Raw genomic sequence first — 13,622 nt, 5'->3', positions numbered from 1 at the left:
CCCTCGTCGGGCTGCCGCTCTTTCCTTGCCAAGTTCATGCACACAGGCCGAAGTCATGAGGGAGATTTCTCGACTCAACCCCTCTGAAGTCTAAGCCAGTGTTGAGTGGTGTTCGAGGTAGTTTGAGTGTTCGAAGTTCTACCCCTGACGCTGGTCAGGAGGTTGACTCTTATACTTGTGAACGAAGGTCGATCGTACATGATTTGTTAATGGCTGCCAACTCCTCGGGCGGCCGGCTCGTACCTTATGTGCGGGCGCCGACCGGCCTGCACGGATCGACGCCGCACGACACCGTTCCGAGCTTTCCAGAATGGCTTTGTACATTGCGGCACTGTCTTGTATGGCCTCGGATAGCGCGAGAACAAGCGATCGTCCCATCCGAGTCCAAGGTGTCGCGTCGACACAGTGCCCCATATCATCCCTGAGACTCAGCGTTGGCACTGACGTGCCTGCTGACTGTTGCCACGGGGGTGGTACCAGAATATACCCTATCATACTTCAGTAACATACTTGACAAGCATACATATGGTCAAGACCAGCAATTATTAATTATATATTTAAGTTTTTGGTTTATAACAAAGGTCTAAGCATTGATGCCATGGTAATGCTGCTACTTGGAACTTAGACATTTGTGAACCATATTGTGCCATGTTTTGTTTATAACAAAGGTGACCGATGATTTCATTCTAAAAGCAGTAGGGTCAAGTGGAACTCCTTGAAATTTGCTAAAACTCGAAATTGCACAAACTCATGAAATGGCAGGCTTACAGTATAATGGTTCACTCCTGGCATTCCCTTACTTGCTTGGACGCTCGGCATAGCCGTGAGTAGCCTTAAAGAGTTGCTTTGCAATGCCACAAATCATCAAACTGGAAAAAAGAGGTCCCGAAAGTCTTTGTCAAACAAATTAAAGTCCTGCACGAATCAAATGCAAATGTCCAAAGAACAATGACAAACAAAAATATGTCCCCAGATGAACACAAAAGTTTCTCATTAAACTATCAACGCAAAATGACGATCATTTTATTGATCAAAGGATCTATGTTCCCCGTCCTATCAACCACATTAAGAAAACCTGTTTCACATTATTTTAGATCAGGAAAAGGAATTAAATAGTCATTATGGCAGGACTACACAAACAAGTCAAATATATAGACCTTGCTACAAAGACCATCTAAGATAGCTAACTAAGATCTTCTTAATAACAGTCAAAAGTAATGATCAAACCTCCAAAATATCATCAAAAATAAATAAAAAAAAGACACAGAATTCACAATATTTATTTTATCTTCCAAGTATGCCCGGATCCAAAGATAAAATTGCTCAAACACAACAAGAAAAAAGGTGAATATATTACAATAGCAAAAAAACCCTTCCTGTAATCGAAGGTTCATGGTTGCCATCACCAACAAGCCAAGTTCTACACTACTTGCTTTGTCAAAGTTCCTCAAATACAATGGAATGTACAGATCAAACAGTAACTTTCAACATATTATATATAAAGAGGTATCCTTTGCTGATCCATGTTTTAACAGAATCCAATCGAGTAAAGCATAGCTAAAAATAAATGGTTAATGCAACTCACAGACCATAAAAATTAATGGATTATGAGAAGCAAGCAGTCTTCTTCTAGTTATTAGAGTAAAACCTTCATGACCATTCAGTCACAGATTAAGAGACATCAAGAGACGAGAACCACTAGGAAAAGAAAGGCAAGTTACATCATGACAGTCAAATAGAGATGCCCTTTAAACTGAATAACCTGCCGGATCGAACTCCCGTTGCTACTTCTTTGCGTTGCCTTTGTTTTTCGAGTCGGTAGTGACTCCTACTGCTGCTTGCGCAGCCTTCTTAGCTGCCTTCTCTTGGAGCGCTTTCGCATCCCTGCACAGCATCAACGTAACTCGAGATCAGTTCTTTTTGCCAATTAATTACCCCATCAGCCTACGCATTTAGGATCCGTTCGACCATCAACTAATCAATCAGATCAAGGGAAGAGGGATACCTCTCGCGGCGCTGTTCAGGGGTTAGGCCGTCGTCTCGCTGCTTCACCTGAGACTTTCGAGCTTGAGCCCTCTGTCGATCGTCCTCCCTCTGGTTTCCCCGTGAATCGGAATTAAGAGAAACACATCATCAAACACAAATTCCGATCGAATTAACAACAAATAAAGAACTCAAAAACGAAAAATCGCGCTAAAATCGTCCAATTAAGATAAACAAGAGTGCAAAATCCCGAATTAAACGATCGATATGAAGAGAATAAGAAGAAGAAATCTAAGAACTGAATTGAAATCTAATGATGTCGAATAAGGATATGAGTCATCTTCTTCCCTCTTGAAGAGAGAACAGCGGAGGAAGAATCACTACGCAGAAGAAAGAGAGAGAAGATTACATGACGAGAAAAGGAGGCGGAAAAGGGGGGCTGTACAAAGGTTGGCGGGAGGAGTTTTCGTCGGCGATGGGGATCTCGAATCTTCCAATAAGAATAAAGAAAACGGAAAAGTGTAGAGATCCGATTGCAATAAAAATCCTTCTCGTACGCGTTTACCTTTACGAGCGTCTCCTTATAGAGTGGGGTCCAATGCTAATAGTGACCTTTTCCGCTCACGAGAAGAGGTAAGTTTCAGGGTAACAATCAGAAGACACGTGGTTCTCGAAGTTTCCAAAAAGAATAAAGAGAAACTGGAAACAACAGACGGGTGCGCGTTCACGAGTCTCAACTTCTGAAAGTGGGTCCCAATGCTAATGGTGACTTCTACCATTCACAAGAGAGGTAAACTTGAAGGTGAGAACAAATAGTAAAATTATCCGTCATCTACGTGGCATACTTATTCTTCGTACCTGTTTTTTCATTGGACCAGAGAAGGGTCCCAATGTTATTCTGCAGTTTGACATAATCCGTGTGGGACCATTTCTTTCCAAAGTCCTGATTGGCCAATCATGTGTATAAAAATTTCATTCATGTTTTTAATTATATATATAATTTTCCCCATAATTATTAATTTAAATTATGTATAAAATATTTTTACATGACACCTATCGATCATACAATAAATACATTAATTAATAGGATGTCTCATGTAAGCTGATAGTGTTCTATGGGCTTCTCATATTATTGGAAGATTGCACTGCCATCATAGGATGTGTGGAAACACCTACTTATAGAGGAAAAAAAAGTTATATATTATGGTGTGTTTCAACAACTTGTTTCAGAGCATTAGATTGAGGTATTTTGTTCTAGAGAACAAGGATGTCTGTGTACCAGCAAAATCCAAGGAGGAACACAAAAGCTGGCATTTCTTTTCTGAGTGGCCATTATTGAAGTCAAAGTGAAGAACTGTCATAGAACATTGCAGATGGATATCTTTATTGGCTTTGTCCCTGAAGATTTTAACTCATGTCTGTAAACAGATAAGACAATCTATATATTTCTTTCCATTATCGAAGTCGCTTCTTCTTCTATTCTTTGTTTGATCTGTAAGTAAATGGAACAAAAGGAAATCTTCTTTTCTGCTAATGTCGAAGTTCTATATTCTTTCACTTCATTGAGAACCAAGCAAAGCTCTTCCACCCTTAATTTACATTCTTTCATGTTTTTCTTTACTTCTCATGACTATTTTCTTCGACAGTCATCTGACTGACCTTGAGGTTTGATTGATCAAAGTTCACATGCAAATTGCAAGCTAGAAGATAAGGCAAAGGTAAAAAGGAGTGGATGAGAGCTTTCCACCATGTGAAAAGCATAAACATACAGAGGTGTGGACTTCATTTTTGCTTCAATCAATGCTTGAGAAGCTTTCTAAATCAAAACCCAGACACACTTGGAACCCATGCGATAAGAAGCTACTGCTACAGATTTCTCCCTCTCCCTCTCCCTCTCCTCACTCTGAGATGCTCCAATCTTGTCTTCTTCCAGGGATAATGATGGCTCTCAGTAGAAGCCTAAAGCTTTTCAGTATTTGCTGTGGCCTGCTGCACTGATTTCTTGGTCCATGTGCACCGGGCCTGCTCCTGTATGATCGTATATATAACTGAGAAAGAGGTAGAAGAAGGCCACCAACCATCCACGCAATTACTTTCAGCTTGTTTGTTTCTTGCCGTTGCCTCCCTGGCCTCACTTTGGCTGCTGCAGGCACTTAGAGCTCGGAGAAGAACAGCATCGACATGGTGAAAGACATGCCGAACGATCCCACGCCCTTGACCCAGATCTCCTTGGACGTCATGCAGTTTGCCGAGCTCGGATCGAAGCTGGCGCTTAACCAGTTCGAAGTCTCTGCTCAGGACCAGAGTTGCTTCCTCAAGTTGCATGACGACGAGTTGGTGATTTCTTCCACCGCCTCGCGTCCGTCGCTTCTTCCTCCTCCACCAGCTACGAGTAGGTTGGACGAGGTGCGACAGCTCCAGAACCGGCGGAAGAGGGCAAGAGCTTGGAAGACGAGCGAGGAGGTGGAGAGCCAAAGGATGGCGCACATCGCAGTCGAACGCAACAGGAGGAGGCAGATGAATGAGCATCTCCGGGTGCTGAGATCTCTCATGCCCGGATCTTATGTGAAAAGGGTATATGATCACAAACATATTAAGATTCGAGATTGAGCTTAAGAATCTTGCAAGGATCCACAAGAACGAAGAGCCAGGATAAGTGTTCCTGTTCCCTTGATTCATGCAGGGAGACCAGGCGTCCATAGTGGGTGGAGCCATCGAGTTGGTGAGAGAGTTAGAGCAACTCCTACAACGCCTGGAGTCCCAAAAGAGACGAAGACTCTTCGGCGGTGGCAAAGCTCCAAAATCGGTGATGGATGGCCCGCCGCTGCCTCTCCAGCAGCGCCACCAGGTTAATCTTCTTGATCTCGACCACAGCAGCCGCCTCCGGGAGGAGATTGCGGAGAACAGGTCCTACCTGGCCGACGTCGAGGTCAGGTTGCTGGGCTTCGACGCCATGATCAAGATCCTCTCTCGTCGGCGGCCGAGGCAGCTCATCAGGACCATCGCAGCCCTCGAGGACTTGCAGTTGGCGATCCTCCACACCAGCATCGCCACCATCGAGCCGACCGTTCTCTACTCCTTCAACGTCAAGGTAATCAAACAGCTCACTCTGCTCATCGATCTCACACTTCTTTCGCCTTGTTGCTACTGAGGCGCGACCCATCTCTACCTGACAGATTGCAAGCGAATCCCTATGCACTGCGGAAGACATTGCCAACTCCGTCCAACGGATCCTGTGCTTCATCGATGCAAACACATCATCACAAGCGTAAAATTAAACAGGGTGAAACCGTAGCATTTCCTGGTTTCTTCTTCTTCTTCTTCTTCTTCTTCTCTCTCTCTCTCTCTCTCTCTCTGTACGTATGTAGCCAATCTTATTGGCACTGCTCACTGTACCTGCTTACATTATGCAACAATGAAGCATGCATGTTGGGTGTGAATCGATCCTTATCCATCCAAGGGAGATAAAGACCACTCGTGGACTTTGGAGGTCAACCACGCGTGTACTTTAGCGAACGCTGCCACGGTTTGACTCGTCAGGGCCGGATAAGGTCAGAGCATGCTCAAAGACAAGCAATTTGCTGGCTGGGTTTCCCCATTGCACTGTCTTGCTTACTGCAGAAACCCTTCTCGGTCAGAGGAAACGTTGAAATGAGCTGTTACAACCGAATGTATTGCACATTTTTTAAAGCATAATATTGTTAGAATGTGTATATATAATATATATAATTGCACTTTTCTTAAAGCACAATATCGTGAGGCTGTAATTACCAATTTGCCATCGTTTGAGCCGGCCCGGCAATAGGAATTAGGCCCAAAGAAAGAACCCGAAGACCTCACTGTAGTTAGTTGTTCACTGCCCATACGTAATTGCACTTCTCTTAAAGCACGATGTCGTGAGGCTGTAATTACCAATTTGCCATATTGTGGGCCGGCCCATCAAGAGGAAGAAGGCCCAAAGAAAGAACCCCAAGACCTCACTGGAGTCGGTTGCTCAATGTTCACATGTCATTGCACTTTTTTTAAAGCACAATATCATGAGGCTGTAATTACCAATTTGCCATACTTTGAGCCGGCCCATCAAGAGGAAGATGGCCCAAATAAAGGACCGAGAACCTCGCTGTGGTCGGCTGCTTGTTATGGCGTGTCACCGCCAAAACCCCTTCCACTGCGCTTAAGAAGATAAACCATGATGTTGAGATCTGCCATCTTCTTCCTTCCATCTCCCTCCTCCTCCCCCTGCTTCCCTTCTCTCCCACCCAAGTCCCTCATCATCTCCCCTCCCGTCCTCCTCTCACTCCGATCCTTCTGCCATCAACGGAGGCGGCAGGCCCGCAAGAAACCCCCCTTCTCCCTCTGCCGCAGCACCCAAACCGATGCCGCCTTTCCCTTCCCTTCTTTCCCGCATCGGCAGCCACCGGAAGCTGAGGACGATAAGTGGGACTCCTCCAAGTACGAAGCCCTCCTCCGAGGCGGCGAGCAGGTCACCTCTGTTCTCCAGGACATGGTCAATCTGGTACCTTTCTAGCTCAATGAATGGTTTTCCCGTTTGCTTGGTTCCGCGTGAGACTATGATCCGTGCTGGTGTCGGCGCAGCTGGCTGACATGGACATGGACGAGGCTTCGGAGAGGGTGGCGGTGGAGATCGCGGCCCAGGGTGTGATCGGTAAGAGGGTCGACGAGATGGAGTCCGGCTTCATGATGGCGATCGATTACATGATCCAGATGGCGGAGAAGGATAATGATGACCAGGTTCGCTTCTTTGCTGTGTTTCCGAAGAATCTTTTCTGCAATTCCATTTGCCCCTTGATTGTGATGCAAACCTAAATGTGACCGAATGTTATGTGCTTCTCATGTCTGAGAAGTCTGTCCTATGGGAACTAATGTCCAACAGGAAAGATGTAAGCGAAAAATTACTTGGAATTTAAAATACATGGTCGATCACGGAGAAGTTTATTGGTAGCTGAACAATCGTGTTGAGACTATGTTTTTTCTGCCATCTCTGTAGAATGTATTGTGCCAATCAAGCATGCTTTTTTATTATGAAACATCTAGCTGCATCATGACCTCCATATCTGCAGTAGTATCTTTCTTCACTGTTAGCAGGTATTTACTCAACCAGATTTCATTTTATCGGTCAAATGACACTATTTTGCGACTGTTATTATGTCATCAAGATTGTTGTTGGAGTTTCTTTTTATTTTTTTGGGCGCTTTCTCAAGATATTTTCCGTTGTTCATAAGACACAGTGCTTGTTGCAATATTAGCCATCTGTTTCATTATTTCCACCAATATATTAAACACTTGTTGTGCAGAAGTAACTTGTTGTTATTGTATCCAGCGCAAGTCACTCTTAGAGGTGGTAAAGCAAACAGTGTTGGACCATCTAGCCAAGAAGTGTCCGCCACATGTGAGGCTCATTCTTTTCTATGCTGAAATTTGATGATATTTCTGTACCATTAACTGGGGTTTTGTCATAGGTGCAAGTGATTGGCCTTCTTTGCCGAACTCCAGATAAAGAGAGCAGGCATGAATTGCTACGACGGGTTGCTGCAGGTGGAGGTGTATTTAAAAGTGAGAAGGGCCTTAAAGTTCATCTCCCAGGGGCAAATCTTAATGATATTGCTAACCAGGCTGATGATCTACTAGAGGTATGAATGACACACATTCTGGCTTCTCTTGGCTCTAGCATATGCCGTACCTTGTCACTGTTCTATTATTTTATTTACTTAACCTTGGACCACAATGCCTGCCAGCTTCTACCAGGTTACATTTGATTCTGTATTACTGCATCGGTACAAACCATCATCACCTTACTTATATGTGAAAATGGAAGATAACTATGTGGAAGTAATTCTACTGATCACCACATTCTCTAATTTGTTTTGAGCATTTGGATGTTGATCAAATGCTTTGTACTCAAGGATTTAGCCAATACATGACAACACACATGTTTCTATGGAAATCACAGTATTGCTAAGGTGTTCATTACAAGCCCTTTGGTAGTGAAGATGCTTTATATGTCACTTTGTCTGCATCGTTGTTTCACTATCTCCTGGACAACATATTAATGGTGACTGAAATATTGATAACTAATTTGCATATATTTGCTCATTAAATACTTCAGATACTTTAAACCTAAGCTTTCTATGATTATATATATTATTTGTATATGTTGAAACATTCACATAGAATCAAGTCTTATCCCTTGATTGCCTTAGTTTTTTGTTTGACAGCCTCTTGTGAAATTCTAGTCCTTCTTTGCTGTATGTTGGGTATGTTTCGAGTTTGGGTGCATATAAAGTTATGAAGTGTTTGCATCTTATACTTTTTTTTTGTGCTATACTGTATCTTGTACAACCTAATTTTTAGTAATAATTTGTCATGAGCAAGGAACTTTCCCGAGTTCTTATTGCCTGTATTACTTTGTAGACAATGGAATCCAGACCTAGTATTCCTGATCGGAAGTTGCTTGTGAGGCTTGTTTTAATTAGAGAAGAAGCTCGCAATATGATGGGTGGTGGGTTATTGGATGAAAGAAATGATCGTGGTCTGAATACTCTACCCGAAGCAGAGGTCTCTTTCTCTATTTTTTTTCCTATTGAGCAATAGATTGTTCTTTTCACATGTGGAACCTTTTTTTTTTCTGTTCATTTGCTAGAATAAATATCTGAATCCTCACTTAGTCAAACTTGCATGTTTGGTCTTTAATCAAGGTTGTACCTCAGCCCTCAAGTACTTGCAAAAAGTGTACACCTCGACTGATTCATCCACTTGCATATGGCTTTATTACATTCTTCTTGAATAAGACAGTATGAAGTCTTGATTGCACCCTTTTTCTTTTGTCTATGTGGCAAAGATATTTAAGATGCTTCTTGATAGATAGCATAACAAAGATTATATATATTCCTTATTTGGCTTCTTGCAGTGAAATTGTAGCTTGATGATGTGTTCCATATAGGATCTTATAATATTTGTATAGAATTTTGTCTATTGGTATTGCATTCTTCCTTTTATTGGCCAATCTTTTCTATTGATCTTTCCTATCTATTCTCATTTCTACAACAATTTTCTTCAGTTGGATCTTCTTTTCTCTTGAATTATTTTCTTTGAAATCTTTGCAACTTGTGTTGCACAACACCACTTAATGGAAATGCAGGTGAACTTCTTGAGCAAGCTGGTTTCCTTGAGACCAGGAAGCACTGTCCAGAAAATGATAAGTGATGTGATGCATGGGAAAAATGAAGGTGCAGACAATGTAGATAGTGGGGATGAAGATCCCAACAGCGAACAGAATACTCTTGGTGGTTTTGCAGGAAGGGTTCGTTCTACTGCCTTAATTTTGTCTAGTAAAATCGTTGCAGAAAACAATACAAACTTATCCTTCCTTTTAAGTACATTTATGTTTTTCAGGGAAGTGTCACAGGTCGCAGGCCACGCCCTGTTCGCCCTGGCATGTTTCTTGAAACCGTTTCTAAGGTACCACTACATCACTGTACCATGTTCTTATTGAAATTTATGTTCATGGCCATGTTTGATTATCTGAGAGCAAATTTCCATGGCAACATGATATTCAGATGGTAACAACTTTACAATCATAATCCCAACTTGTTATGCTGCCAATCTGTTTTTGGTTTGTTAGGTCCTGGGTGGAATCTATTCAGGGAACGTATCTGGAATTACAGCTCAACATTTAGAATGGGTAACTGTTTAATCCACTTACGATCATTACAAAAGGTATGCTCTTGGGACATCGTAACTTGCATCTAAATTTTTGTTCCCTGCCTTAGGTTCACCAGAAGACTCTTCAAATTTTGCAAGAAATGGCATTCTAGTTTGCTGTGTCAGTTGAGGCCAAAGAAAAATGAAAGCAACTACAAATATCCAATTGATCAGCAACTCAAAACGACATCAATATATATATAAAACCATGTGTAAATCAGGTTCAGCATGTTGCTTATCTTCAAATGATTCGTCCGATTGTTGTCTCCAGTCTAGTAAATGTAAGAACTGATTCAGTCGGGGACTGTAGTAGACCAGCCATCTTGTGAGATTTTAGAAGAGAATCCTTGAAGCAACACTCGAATGTTTCTGAGGGGCTCTATTGATTAAGAATACTTCATGGTAACCAAGGATCTGGTTATCATCTTCAGGCGCCTCCTCAACATTCAAGCAGTATCAGTCCACATCTCCCAGGAGAGGAAGAAGCAGAACAGAGGTCAACCGGCTCGGTGGCATCCAAATGAGTTTTTCTTGGAAAGATGTGTATATTGGCAGATATGCCAGGAATTAAATTTAGTGTGATAGACATGTAGCAGTAGTGCACACTGATGTAGCTGTGATTTCATGTGATTTGTGGTATTCCACATAAATTGTGGTATTTGACAAATGAGTCCAACTATTGGTGCACACATGACCAGATTTGGTTTCCGACAAAGCCATGATTCATGCGCAGTGCAAATGTTTGATATGTCTTTACTCAAGTGTTTGATATGTCTCTACTCCCATGCTGTGAAAAATATGAAGTGCTAATTGTGTTTAGTCCTTTTTGTTGTTATATTGGTGTCTAGCTTTTTCATGATAATTGTTCTTAAAACAATAAACAATCAAGAGAAAAAGGATGAGTTTTTTTTATTAATTATTATTGGAATATTACGAAATAAGAAGAAAAAAAAAACTATCACACCCTGGCACTGGTCAATAAAATATAATTATAATGCTAAAAAGTGATTGTTCTTTCATACGATAAACAATAATGTTAGGTCTTCCTAAAGTCAACATTGCGTTGACTTCCCCCACACACACACTCTTACATATGACCATCCCAACAAGTAAATCTACGACAAATCTACTTACCAAATCTATCTGGATCAAACGTCATCATATCTACTGCCGAGTCACACCACCTGAATCGACTCCCACCTGCAAAAGAATAGACAGCCAGCTCAAACGCACATATTTACACCACCAACTGCGACCGAGAGAGAGGACGCCACCACCACCACCTCTTAAATACTCCGACGCGCGCACTCTCTCTCCGTCATCATACACAGATGCAGAAGGAAGAATATATAGAGAAGTGAAGATTCCAGAGATTGAGAGAGAGAGAGAGAGAGGATGGAGGATGCGGAGCAGTACCTGTTCAAGATCGTGATCATTGGCGACTCGGCGGTGGGGAAGTCCAATTTGCTGTCGCGCTACGCCCGCAACGAGTTCAATCTCCACTCCAAGGCCACCATCGGGGTGGAGTTCCAGACGCAGAGCATGGAGATCGACGGCAAGGAGGTGAAGTCCCAGATCTGGGACACCGCCGGCCAGGAGCGCTTCCGCGCCGTCACCTCCGCCTACTACCGCGGCGCCGTCGGCGCGCTCGTCGTCTACGACATCTCCCGCCGCACCACCTTCGACAGCGTCCCCCGCTGGCTTCAGGAGCTCAACAGTACGTAGACGCTCACAAAGATCCCACCTTTGCTCCCTCTTCTCGATCTCGACCTACTTCAGTCCCTGACCTCAATCTGCTCCTACTGTTCTCTTATCTTCACCAACGATTTGATCTTTTCCTGTGGTAGATCTGATATCTTGCTATTGATCTATTATCTTCACCTTCTTCTAACATATATGCTGGTTTTGGGTAATTCCTGTTCTTGTTGTTCTTTGTATGAAAATGAAATCACAAGATCTGATGTTTAGGGCTGCCTTATGAAATCATCTCGAATTATTACTCAGGTGGAATTAGAAATATGTGAAGCTCCATGTCATGGCTGATCTTGATAGCAATATGTTATGTTCAGCAGCTTCAACGGAGAGAAAGTTGGATTTCTGAACTCTTCCATAGAATCAATGTTGCTTCAATTGGGTTATACATAAAATGGCTAGTCTGAATAGTTCATTAATTATTAATTTAATTTCCATAAATCTTCAATTTCTACCTAAAAAAGATACTATTTACAGATAGCTTCTGTTAAGAACATCACAGACATATACAAAGATTTCCCATCATTAATGGATTATCTAGAGAACAACTGAAGCCAAGGAGTCTAAATGTTTCGAACAAAATTGAAAGGTGAGATTTCAGCCTAAACGCAATCATGTTCAGAGTTTCTGATATATTTATAAGCAAAGAGACAATTTTAAGATATCCAAGTCTATTTGGTATTGTGAAATCCCTCTTTTTTATTTATTGTTTTTTAGATGAAATTTACACTTAAATTCACAGGTATTTTATGGCTTTCTATCTCTATTTTAAGCACACAGTTACATTCAGAACTATTCTACTACTACGCACTCGAGTGCTTTGATGTGTTACCACTGTACCTCAAAGATAAGAAGGACATTGCAGATTGTTGAAGTCAGCTTTTTTCTTAATTAGTCCAAACCAGAAGTTATAATCTAGACGAGAAAGGCAAAGTGTAGAAGTGGTCTCTTTTGCTATCGGCCTTGAAGGTTGTTACTCAGGCTGCGACATGAGCAGTAGCTGAAACTATAATGGAAGTCACAGGGGTTTAGTTGAAATTTGAATGTGCAACAATCCATTAAAAACAGAGATTAAGGCGTCATACATATCCAATTGTTGAACTTTTTGTTTCTTTTCCTGTTTAGTTTGACATGTTCGGCTTGTCATCAGCTGATTCTTGTGCATTAGATGTAGTTTATAGTTTATACTTTCGAGTTTTGGCTGACTTGGTGTCGAGCTGAATGTTCTTTTGCATCTCATTTGTGATTGAAATCATAATGCAGCACATTCTGACACCGCGGTTGCGAAGATGCTGGTCGGCAACAAATGCGATCTGGAGGACATCAGAGACATATCCATCGACGAAGGAAAAAGCCTTGCGGAAGCCGAAGGGCTCTTTTTCATCGAGACCTCAGCTCTGGATTGTACAAATGTGAAGAAGGCATTTGAGATTGTCATCAGGGAGATTTACAACAACATCAGCAGGAAGGTTTTGAACTCTGATTCCTACAAAGCGGAATTGTCTCGAGACAGGGTGAGCATTACCAGCAACGGGAATGATGAGGCAAAACAAGCTTCCAGCAAACTATCCTGCTGTTGAAACCGTTGTTGTGGATCCAAAATTATAGCCATCAAACGATTTCGAGCCATGAGGATGGATTTTGTTTGTCATGTGTTTGAGATTTCTTCAAGGTTTTCAACGAGTCATCCGTAGAGCCAAAATTTAGATAACTATTGGTCAAGGATGTACATTTTTATGATTTGTTCTTTATGATTTACTACTATGAAATCATCTTCTTTTGTAATGGAGTGCTGTAAAATTCCGGTACTCAAACAATAACTTTCATATTTTGGTAAGTTTAGTGTGTTATTCTGCCTTGGAAGCCTCCATGAATGTTAAACCGTCATCACAGTATTTTCCAGAGCCTTTTTTATTTTTTCTTTACCCAGTTCACATAAACAGATTTCATATAGTGAAAATGTTATAAATTTCAGATAGTGAAGAATTTATAAAATTATTTTAATCACAACAGATTTCATATGATAAAGAATTTATTATTCTGATCACCAACAAAGGAACAACAATAGGTTAGTCTCTCACATCACCTCCACTGATTAGGCATAGCTAGGAAGGATTTCCTTTTACCAATATGTGCAAACCTAATTATGACTAAGGAGCTTATGG

The 13,622-nt window shown here is 41.7% G+C and overlaps 3 protein-coding genes and 1 long non-coding RNA gene across 5 annotated transcripts; 3 read left to right on the top strand and 1 right to left on the bottom strand.

The window, feature by feature from the left end:
• Positions 1-1,835: 1,835 nt before the first annotated feature.
• On the bottom strand, positions 1,836-2,527 carry LOC135588457 (uncharacterized). The gene is made up of 3 exons (XR_010476279.1): positions 2,393-2,527; positions 2,006-2,094; positions 1,836-1,884 (listed from the first exon to the last, which is right to left on the bottom strand). It is a non-coding gene; the product is annotated as an uncharacterized LOC135588457 (long non-coding RNA).
• Positions 2,528-3,777: 1,250 nt separating this feature from the next.
• LOC103996030 (transcription factor FAMA-like) lies at positions 3,778-5,423 on the top strand. The gene is made up of 4 exons (XM_018830718.2): positions 3,778-4,042; positions 4,133-4,557; positions 4,667-5,074; positions 5,160-5,423. Exons 2-4 carry the CDS (start codon positions 4,165-4,167, stop codon positions 5,253-5,255), a joined length of 897 nt encoding a protein of 298 aa, XP_018686263.2. The 5' UTR covers positions 3,778-4,042; positions 4,133-4,164; the 3' UTR covers positions 5,256-5,423.
• Positions 5,424-6,121: 698 nt separating this feature from the next.
• On the top strand, positions 6,122-10,466 carry LOC135588455 (protein PEP-RELATED DEVELOPMENT ARRESTED 1 homolog, chloroplastic-like). 2 transcript variants are annotated; one of them, XM_065080586.1, is made up of 9 exons: positions 6,124-6,499; positions 6,580-6,735; positions 7,325-7,393; positions 7,464-7,634; positions 8,416-8,559; positions 9,143-9,304; positions 9,397-9,462; positions 9,626-9,685; positions 9,774-10,466. In XM_065080586.1, the coding sequence occupies exons 1-9, from the start codon at positions 6,173-6,175 to the stop codon at positions 9,816-9,818; spliced, it is 1,200 nt and encodes a 399-aa protein (XP_064936658.1). In that variant the 5' UTR covers positions 6,124-6,172; the 3' UTR covers positions 9,819-10,466. The 2 variants fall into 2 exon arrangements, with proteins under 2 accessions (XP_064936659.1, XP_064936658.1); XM_065080587.1 differs by lacking the exon at positions 8,416-8,559 and having other exon boundaries at positions 6,122-6,499.
• Positions 10,467-10,946: 480 nt separating this feature from the next.
• On the top strand, positions 10,947-13,352 carry LOC135588454 (ras-related protein RABA5e-like). Its single transcript, XM_065080585.1, has 2 exons — positions 10,947-11,422; positions 12,721-13,352. The coding sequence occupies exons 1-2, from the start codon at positions 11,101-11,103 to the stop codon at positions 13,035-13,037; spliced, it is 639 nt and encodes a 212-aa protein (XP_064936657.1). The 5' UTR covers positions 10,947-11,100; the 3' UTR covers positions 13,038-13,352.
• The last annotated feature ends 270 nt before the right edge of the window (positions 13,353-13,622 follow it).

The sequence above is a fragment of the Musa acuminata genome, chromosome BXJ1-8, assembly GCF_036884655.1.
Source record: "Musa acuminata AAA Group cultivar baxijiao chromosome BXJ1-8, Cavendish_Baxijiao_AAA, whole genome shotgun sequence".
NCBI classification, from domain to species: Eukaryota; Viridiplantae; Streptophyta; class Magnoliopsida; order Zingiberales; family Musaceae; genus Musa; species Musa acuminata.
This window is presented reverse-complemented; position numbering and strand designations above follow the sequence as displayed.